The sequence below is a fragment of the Henckelia pumila genome, unplaced genomic scaffold, assembly GCF_033568475.1.
Source record: "Henckelia pumila isolate YLH828 unplaced genomic scaffold, ASM3356847v2 CTG_466, whole genome shotgun sequence".
In the NCBI taxonomy this organism is placed as follows: Eukaryota; Viridiplantae; Streptophyta; class Magnoliopsida; order Lamiales; family Gesneriaceae; genus Henckelia; species Henckelia pumila.
Window position 1 is genome coordinate 5984889 of NW_027331833.1, and position 10006 is coordinate 5994894.

A 10006-nucleotide genomic window follows, 5' to 3' on the forward strand; every position below is an offset into this window, starting at 1 on the left:
CATGGAATTGAAATTTCATTTTTTGTTTGGCAAAAAGTTAAAATATATTTTGGAATTTGATAGTATAAATTTCGGATAAAAATAATATTTTATAAAATATTATAAAAAAAACTTAAAATTTATAAGTAAAGTATATGAATTTATTATTAAAAATAATTTTATTGCTTTATAAACTCAAATCCCGTGAAATCCGACCAGTTTTGTCAAGATTTCACTTAACTAATTGAAATTCTATGAAATCCCACCAAATACCAATTCCGTTTTGAAATCCCAAGTTGCCAAATACTAAAACGGTATTTTCAATTTCAAATCCCACAAATCCCGTCCAATTCCCGTCATCCAAACACAATATGGAAAAAAACACCACACTTAATTAAACAAATCTCCGAAATTTCAATTCAATTCACAAATTTCTTGTTTTTAGTACTAGTTTGATATTTCTAGTTCCATTTTCCGGCATTTAGTCTAATTCGTTGAGTTCCCAGATTTCATATATCAACTTACTTTTTCTCTTTAAAAAATGATGTTTTCAATTTTTCGTATATAATCTTATACTTCATGTCATTCTGATAATTTATTTTCCTTTTTATTTAATAACATGGGCTAAATTTCTATCAAGTTGCATCCATATCCGATAAGGTTATAACTGAAGGACAAATCTAGACTCACAATGTCTAAATTAGAAGTTAGTACAAGACGGCACTGCAAATATTTAAACCAAACAATATGAACGTATGAAACAAGGGGATAAACTTTCTTGTATCAGCCTAACCGAAACTGACGTGTTCGGCCAGATTCATATGACATACAATGTCCTATCAACGGAATGTCTATACAAAGCCGGAATTTGTGAAGAGCGAAACTGATTAGAATATATATATATATAATAAAATTTACTTAATTTTTTCCGACATATATATATTGTTTCCATTCCCTGTGGCTACAATTTTCTAACTGAAGTACCATAGTGATAGTATAGAGGTTTGCTATGTATTTTGAAGATTTACAAGTCACTTTCGAAGAGTATTGAGTCGGTGGTCTGGTCTATAATGGAAACATTGATCCACTTGCCACTTTCTTGCTACTCGCGGTAAGGTAGATGCAAATGGCACGCATGAAAAGTTAGTTTATAATATGCAACTTTATTTTTCATGGAAGTACTTGGGTCTTTTGCATTAATATATTTTGATAATTGTGATGGGGTTATTTATAGACCTACATATTGGATATGTACAATTCATCACATCCAAATAAATGTCATATCAGTAATGCTCATATATATAAACCATTGTTTTTGCACATGCTTTATTTTATTTTATCAGTTATCATGTTCGATGATTAAGGTTTATACTTTAATCCGTATATATCATGATAATCAAATTAAATTAACGTTTATCCTTGCTCCATATGGATAGATAGATATACACAAAAGAAGAGTGAAAAATTGCTCCCAAATACAAATGTTTTCTCAAATTTTGGCCACTCCACAAAAAGAAATCGACATCTACTACCATTACTAAAGTCTAAACTTCTTAACGTAATCAAGCCAAAAAAATTATTCCTAAACTACAATATTTTTACTCGAATAATTTCAAAATTACCTCTAAATTTTATCCATATTTCTCTCAGATGATTTCTCCTTGCAAATTTCATATAGCTTCCACGAATTCTCAAATTTATCTCCCGAATTTTACATCTGGAATTTCATTCGATAACTAAATTATCGATTAGTTTTCAGGCGTATCACATTTATTATATTATTTCATACTTTAATTGTATATACAGTGAAACCTCTATAAATTAATAATGTTGAAACCATGAAATTTTATTAATTTATAGATATACTAATTATTAATCGATAAATTAATAATTTATTATTTTAAAGGGGGTATTTTTTATCTAACTAATATATAGTAATTAAATTTGATAGGATCGGTTTATGTGGTTGTTATACAAGACTGGGGCAGTTGACCATCACCCCTTCTTCCTCACATGGAAGGATACACTAGAAAACTTTGATTTATACAACGGATTGCACAGACCCAATTCAGTCTTAGGTTTTACCACATTGCCTAAACTGAAACTTCTAGCCTCGACTGAATACAATCCTTGACTGATTCATCTTACAATTAGGTTTGCAGTACCTCAACTGATATATTACAAAGATATTACAACTCGGTAGCTGAGCACAAATTGATCCTACACTTGATCAAATATATTCTATTAAGTGTGTGCTATATCAGTTGAGGTATGAATTGCTTTGTGGTACGAGATTGATTTTGAATTGATCTCTTGTCTTGTGTTCACTCACCCTTACTCCACTTATTAGCATGAATGATCTTTGATATATAGCTTCCAACTCCAATGGTATCTTGATTCAAATTCTAACCATTGGTTTGACTTGTTTGCTATCTTGTACCTTCTCTGACACAAAGTACATTGATGCTTCTGTAGCTCGGCGATGTCAATTTTGTTAGGAAAACTTTATCCAATCGTTGAGGTAGACTTATGGCTTCAATTGTAGTTTGGTCAACTGATCAGTTTTCCTAACTGATCATTCTAGGTGCTATCTAGTTTTGACAATTCAGTTTAGCACTGCACGATTGAATCCAGTTAGCTTTGTTAGTCCATTCGTGGTTTTAGCTCAAAGACGGGTTAGCTATCTCTAGTTTACTTGTCCAGTTGATGTATTCAATTTCATTCGTGGACAAAGTCAGTCGTCTGATAATTTTTACTATGTAGTTGTCAGCAACAAAAACATAAATGTTCCAAATATTTCCCCATTTTTGGTGTTGGAAAATCCTTAGTATGAAAACTCAATCTTCAAACAAAATCATTTTTTGAAATCTTTTATCAGTGTTATCAGACAACAGTCTTGGCAACTTCAGTACTGCTCTTCAGTTATCCTCTTCAGTTATGCTCTTCGGCTGATCTTCATCATCTTCAAGAGAAATTGCTTCACTTATTTGTTTCCTCCTCTTTGTCAAATACCTTTGAATATTCATATCCCTACTGAGTGTCATAAGGTATTTGGTAGTTATCTTATGTAAGGGAATGTTGGTTGCATATAAACATTTTTAGGTGTTGTCACAAAGTGTTGGCAACACCTACAAAAACACTTTGAGTAATATGCAGCGAAAAATAATTAAAGCGTGAATAAAATAAACTAGCAACTACTAAAATAGACTCAGATATTTTAAGTAAGAGTATAAAATACTCTTACAGTGCCTTAGGAAAAAACTTTCACTAGAAAACGATCAAAGAGTTTTACAAACCCTAAAACTAGTTATTATTTCAAAAACAATTTTCTCAACAACAAGTGAGAAAATAAACCATAAAAACAACTCCTAAAAATTCTATGCAAGATAGAATAAATAAACGGAGCAAGGAGTTGGCCCTAGATTCCCAAAAACTATGAGAGCAACAACACTTTCGATCACCAATCTTCAAGTGCTCTCCAAATCTTCAAGGCAAATAGGTAGAACACGACCTTAAACAAGCTTCATAAATTCTTCAAAATTCTCTCAATATTTACGTGTATGAAGCTTTTAGAAAAACTCTCTCTCGGTCATTCTTTCTTCCGGTGTCTTTCACATATATAAAGCCAAGAATCCTTCTTCAATATATTTTCTTGTAGCCGTAGGATTCTTGATTTATGTTGATCTTTATTCCTTCTTGATCAAATAAAATCTATAATATAAGGAATAGATAAGTTAGACATGAGATAAATAAATATTATAATCAAATATAATAATATCTCAAATCTACTTAAATAAGGAAATAAATAATGTAAACATGTCATCTCTAAACTACTTCATGTCCAAGAAAGAAAAAAAACATTAAATAAAATCTTTTTAGGCTTGAGGAATTTTAGAAACAAAATATTCCTTTCGTATTATATACATCGAGGAAAAATTTGGTGGAGCCAACAATTCTTTGTGTCAATATGTTTGTGAAACTCTGATGACTGATTTCAGAACGGATAAAAGTGACCAGTTGATGTCCTCTCAACTGATTTTATTTTCTGCAAAACTAGAGTTCCCCTTGAATTAGTTTCCTCTCAGTCTGATTCCCCCCTCAAATTTTGCAGTAGTGAATTGATGAGCTCGTGAGGTTTGTATAGAGGAACTGGTGATTTCTTGATAGTCTTATTGAGAGAGCAATCTTCAATCCAGGTGATTGAGAAGCTTGGTATCAGTTGGCTATCATCAGTTGAGCTTCGTCCATGTCCCAAAACTGAAATCTTTGGTTCATGTTTCATGTTAGCACAATTAATGTCCTTTGGTACCCATATCTTTTTGGGTCCAGACTGGATTAGTCCTCTAGAAACCGTACTTGGTTTATCTTTGCAGATTTCCTTGTATGTGCGTCGATCAGGAAACATTTTAGCATAAAATTGTGTTGTGTGTGCATAAGAGATTTCTGTCTAGACTATTTTTATGTAAAATCTCATATCACGTGTAAAGATATCACAACTGAAATTAGAGATTATCTCATTTTCTTTTAGTGATTCTAGTTGAAAATATTTAGTGGCTTCAGTCAGCAAGCAGAAAATAGTTTCTTCATATGCTTGGCTTGATAGACTGTATGAACAGTATAGTTATTCATAAAATTCAGTCTCTTGGCTTCTTCTTTTCTCAGTTCTTCATGATTCTCGCCTAACTAGATGAGCTTATTCCAAATGTCCTCAACAATGGAACATTTCTTGATCTTGCTAAATGTGCAGCTATCCATAGCGACGCATGTCATCACTTGCCACAAATATTCATTAAGTGCTGCAAGGTGACATTGAGTTCTTACTTCTTACTCTCCATACTTCAAAATTTTGTTGGGAAAACAATTGAGATTCGGTGTACGTATCATTTTGTGAGAGTATTCAGAAGCAAGAAAGAGTCTTGCTCTGATACCACTTGATAGGATCGGTTTATATGGTGCTTTCACAAGACTAGAGCAGTTGACCACCAACAGTTGCTAAAATAAGTTCAATTGAGGTTGGCACTGAATTCTTCTTTCTCAATTGTCCATGTCAATTGACCAAAAAATTATATGTGCGGAATGAGGTCAACTGACAGATTAGAATAATGTATCAAAATGACTTAAACTCGTGTGGAGGAGGTCGACTGAAATGTAAGAACTCGTTTGTTTTTGGATGTTCAAAGACTGAACTGCTCCTACCTTACCCTTTCTTCCACATGGGAAAGGATACACTAAAAGACTTTGATCTATACAACAGCTTGCACAGATCCAATTCAGTCTTAGGTCTTACCACATTGCCTAAACCGAAACTCCTAGCCTCGACTGAATACATTCCTTGACTGATTCATCTTAGCATGAGGTTTGCAGCACTTCAAATGATTTACAAAGATATTACAACTCGAAATCTTAGCACAAATTGATCTTATACTTGATCAAATGTATTCTAGGACGTGTGTTCTATATCAGTAAAGGTATGAGATGCCTTGTGGTGCAGGACTGATCTTGAATTGATCTCTTATCTTTTATTGTGTTCACTTCCCCGTACTCCACTTGTTGGCATGAATGATCTTTTATATAGCTTCCAACTCCAACAGTAAATTGATTCAAATTTTAGTCGTTAGTTTGACTTGTCTGCTACCTTGTACCTTTCCTGGCACAAAGTACACTGATGCTTTTATAGCACGGCGGTGTCAGTTTTGTATGGAAAACTTTATCCAATCACTGAGGTAAAATTATGACTTCAGTCGTAGTTTGGTCAACTGATTAGTTTTCCTAGCTGATCAGTCTAGGTGCTATCAAGTCTTGAGAGAGAGTTTGTTTATAGAAGTTTGACGAAAATTCGTCTTTGTCTACGTCTCTCCTTCTCGGTTAAGATCGATTAACTGAGGTATCATTAGAAATTTCTTCTTGGCCTTGATGCTTCCAAGTTAGACTTTACAATCAACACGCTCCCCATGTCTACTTGGCCTTGAGGTCTTCAAGGATAGCCACAAACAATCAACCACAACTTCAAAGTTACAATGATCACGATCACAACCACAAAGCTTATAATTGCTTATATAAGAACGTATTGAAAGACACAATAGAGAAATGATTTGAAAGCTGATGATGTGTCTTTAGATGACTCCAAAGTGGTCTATTTATGGTGTTGAGAAACGAGTTGGTTCGGACCTTCCGAACCCAAGTTCGGAACTTCCGATCTTGTGCAGTCAATTCCGAGATCTGCTCTGAACTGATCGGACCTTCCGATCTACTTTCGATGCTTCCGATCTTCATATCCCGCTTAAATATAAATTTGAATTCTTGTTCAGCTGTCATGGGTTTGGAACCATCGATCACTCTTCGGTGCTTCCGATATGCCTTCAGGATATTTTACTCCGCAAATCTTTCAACTAATGGAAATCCTGATCGGACCTTCTGATCTGTCTCGAAGCTTCCAAACTCGTACACTTTGTTGCCTTGAACTCCTTTGTATGGACTCTGATTGAGTATGATATCGAAACTTCCGATCTTGCATCGCTGGTTCCAAACTAGGTATCTTCGCTGCTTCCGAACATCTTCGGAGGACCTTCAAAATGGGTAAGTTCGGAGCTTCCGAACTCAACTGGGAAAAATTCATAATTTCTGCCTACAAAGTTCGGACCTTCCAAACTACGGGTTCATAGCTTCCGAATGCATCCTTGTCAAATCACCAATCTGAAACTCATATTTGTTTGTCGGTGGAAACAATACAACAAAAACTGATTTTCGCAACGCGCAAATTTACTTTCCGCAACACGCAGTGCATGATGCACAACTCAAAGATGTTAATAGTAGAAGTTATTGAAAACGCGCATTGCGTACTGCGGAAAGTTACATTCGTAGCTTGCGATGTGCGCTACGGAAAGTAACATATCAACCGTTTAAATTCTCTAGTCCTAAATAAATATCAACATCTACCACTACTAAATCTTAGTACTGAAATGCCTAAATATGAGAATAGATGAGAACTTCCATTCTCATTTTTCTTCATTATAACATGGGACCTGCATACAATGCAAGATAACTTGGTCTTCATATCCATTTTCACCATCAATGACGGCTGCTACTATACCCTGCAATGAGTTATGCAGTAAAATTTAAGCCTTCGTCCAAAAAAAAGTGTATTACTTTAACTAGTCATTCAATATTTACCTTTAGATGTATTTTTACTGTTGCTCCTGTGGCTTTTGTATTTAAAGTTACTGTATTTAAAGTTTTCCCATCACCAGTAGATCCAAACTCTGAGACAGACACACTGTGCGGTATGTTTAAAGGCCGAATTGACTCACATTCTCCATCGTATTGTGCGGCAAAACTCGATGCCAGTAGCAGAAGTAAAACTATCTAAGAAGAAAAAAAACAAAATGAATCATTACAAGAACAAACCTTGTATACACTTCAAACTCTGGATACAAAATAAGACAAAACTTATGCAAGAAAACCAATTTTACGAGTACCATGTACAAAAAAATTGTAGTTTTGCAACTAGAGCTCAAAATGCCCAAATGTACATAAACAAGATTTCATAACACAATCTATGATTATAGAACCAGTTCAGAACATACAAGAAAATCTGGAATCTAGTAACAAGAGTTCATTTATCAATAGATTAAAAAATAAAACACTTTCCCTCAAGTAAACAGAGACAAATTGATTGGTTCATCGATGAAGCTCAGTTTCCTGTTCAAAATTGAAAATCCATAGATCTAGAAACCAAGAATTAAAAAAATTCAAGACATGTACACATACGAACACCGAGTTAAATGATACACAACTTAGCTGAGAAAATATCAATACAACCTTAACTTGCATAAGCAAGCGAGTGAGCATTTCATCAAAAAAGCCCAAACAGGATAACCGAGACTGCAGTTTGATGCTAAAAGTTTTTTTCCAAACAAAGAATTAAAATTTCACACATTATTAGATATTCAAACATAATTCAACCCAACTCATTTCTTTTCTGGTGGCAAAAAGAGATGCCAAAAAAGGAAAAAAAATTAAAAATCAAGAAAAACTAAGCAAATCACATTGAACAAATCAAACAAAATTGAGAACGCACTTACTAGCGTCTTCATGCCTCTATTCCTCAGTCCCAGATTGAAATCCAGCCCTTCAAGAAAAATCTTTGACTAACAGTAACTTGAAAAAAAAATGAGGAGAAAACAATAATGAAAAGGAGCGCAATTAAATGAGCTGGAGTGGCAATAAGAAAAAAAGTTAAAACTTGGACCCAAAATAATCAAGAAGCGTCTCTTCTCCCACACAAGAGTACTGAAAGAGATCTATTGTGTATGAGCAGAAGTTTCCACGTCAGAAAGATCAACCTCAACAGCATTGACAGATCTTATTCCCTCGAGAACTGCTTCCATGTAAGAGCGCTTGCCCATACCTTTCGAAACATTCCCCTGCAATTTAAATATGGAGAGGAACTATTTCTTGCTTACTAAATAATGTTGCACGAATTGCATCATTAAAACAAAAAGTTCTAGAGGATAATCAGTATAAAGTAATACCACATTACCAAATATGTCATTGCTTGATACACAAACAGATGTGTGCAAAAAAAAAAAAGATTTTGTAACACTATGGATGTGGTGCAAAGAATAACCAAAGAGTACATGTAATAAATAATAAATGGAATAAAATAGTATTTACAACACGCAAAAGCACCAACCGGTCATCCCATGATACTACTATAATACAATGAAAATCGAGCAATCATAACTTCTCCAAAACATAGCACTAAACTAATCCAACATAATTTATGGGTTGTCGAAAATATACCTTGGACTTCATCAAATGTTGAACCTGCAACATTAACACATTTATATATCAATATTGGTGCAATAAAAGCGACGAAATCAAATTAAATCGAAGTGGGTAAAATCCCTTACTTGGGCAGACTGTATGTAGCCCAAAAACAAGCTAGAATGAACTGGAAATGAGCTAAAACGCTCAAAAAAAAATCAAGGTCGACAATGGTGGTTCACGGTAGCAACACGGTGGAACTCGGCCAAAAACTCGTCGAAATTGTGATTGGAATGATCGAACTGATACTAGGCTTCGAATATAATGTATGACGACCAAAAACAGCTAGAAATTGCAAGAAAACAAAGCAACAAAACTCACATAGTGATGGTTGCGACAAGGCAACTTCAATTAAAAGTGTAAACTCGAACATAGATATCGCCTGAAATACCTCCTCCAGCAATATAAGTTCCCTACCTATTTGAGACTAGTGGCCCAACTTAAACCTTTTTGTTTTGCTTTCATCTTTCAACTCAAGCTCCTATATGATCATTACTTTGTGGATTATGGCAATGTCACCATTTCCTATTTGGTAATCAAATAATGGATAGTTCCGTTCAAAATATATATATACAAAACAATCATCAAGGCAATTAATTATCACGAACTAACAGCTAGCATCAAGAAAAAAGAAGTTGACAGTGAATATCTTGAGAGCTATAAAAGATGAGTGGCTCCAGCATTCTTCTATTCATGCACTTAGCAAGTTTTATTTTATTTATATGATGTCCATAGTGACATGGATCCCAGAAGCCTGTTACCAAGCTATAAGCATATATCAATGAAACTAGAAACCGATTTCTCGATTCATGTAGTCTAAAATCATATTATTTCGGTAAAGGAGAAAAGGTGAAGAAAAAATAGCTGACCAGTTTTTTGTTGTGCTCTCTGTGATTCTTGATTTTCTGTTTTGAGGAAGAACAATCGGTAAAGAGCGTGCAGCGATTAAGGATAATCATAGTGTTATCAAAATTAAAACAAAAACTAGGGAGAAAAAATAGGGTTTCGATCATAAGAGGAAAAATCGGGGAAGAACCAGAAGCTATGTGCGAGACGATAAAAGGCGGATGACTTCTCGATTTCTTCTCTACCAGAAGCTATGTGCGAGAGATTTATGACTCACGGCGCGTTCAGAAGAGAGAAGATGAGCATTTGGTGTTTATGAGATTAGGGATTTGGCGTTTGTATATTGAATCTGGGA

The 10006-nt window shown here is 34.3% G+C and overlaps 1 protein-coding gene across 12 annotated transcripts; it reads right to left on the reverse strand.

The window, feature by feature from the left end:
* Positions 1-3241: 3241 nt before the first annotated feature.
* Positions 3242-10006, reverse strand: LOC140872531 (uncharacterized). Of its 12 annotated transcripts, none has more exons than XM_073275394.1 (7): positions 9842-10006; positions 9675-9710; positions 8782-8805; positions 8061-8402; positions 7150-7341; positions 7002-7070; positions 3242-3690 (listed from the first exon to the last, which is right to left on the reverse strand). In XM_073275394.1, the coding sequence occupies exons 4-7, from the start codon at positions 8070-8072 to the stop codon at positions 3619-3621; spliced, it is 345 nt and encodes a 114-aa protein (XP_073131495.1). In that variant the 5' UTR covers positions 8073-8402; positions 8782-8805; positions 9675-9710; positions 9842-10006; the 3' UTR covers positions 3242-3618. The 12 variants fall into 12 exon arrangements, 9 of the variants coding, with proteins under 9 accessions (XP_073131495.1, XP_073131496.1, XP_073131493.1 ...); XM_073275395.1 differs by having other exon boundaries at positions 8061-8136; positions 8322-8402; positions 9675-10006; XM_073275392.1 differs by having other exon boundaries at positions 8061-9330.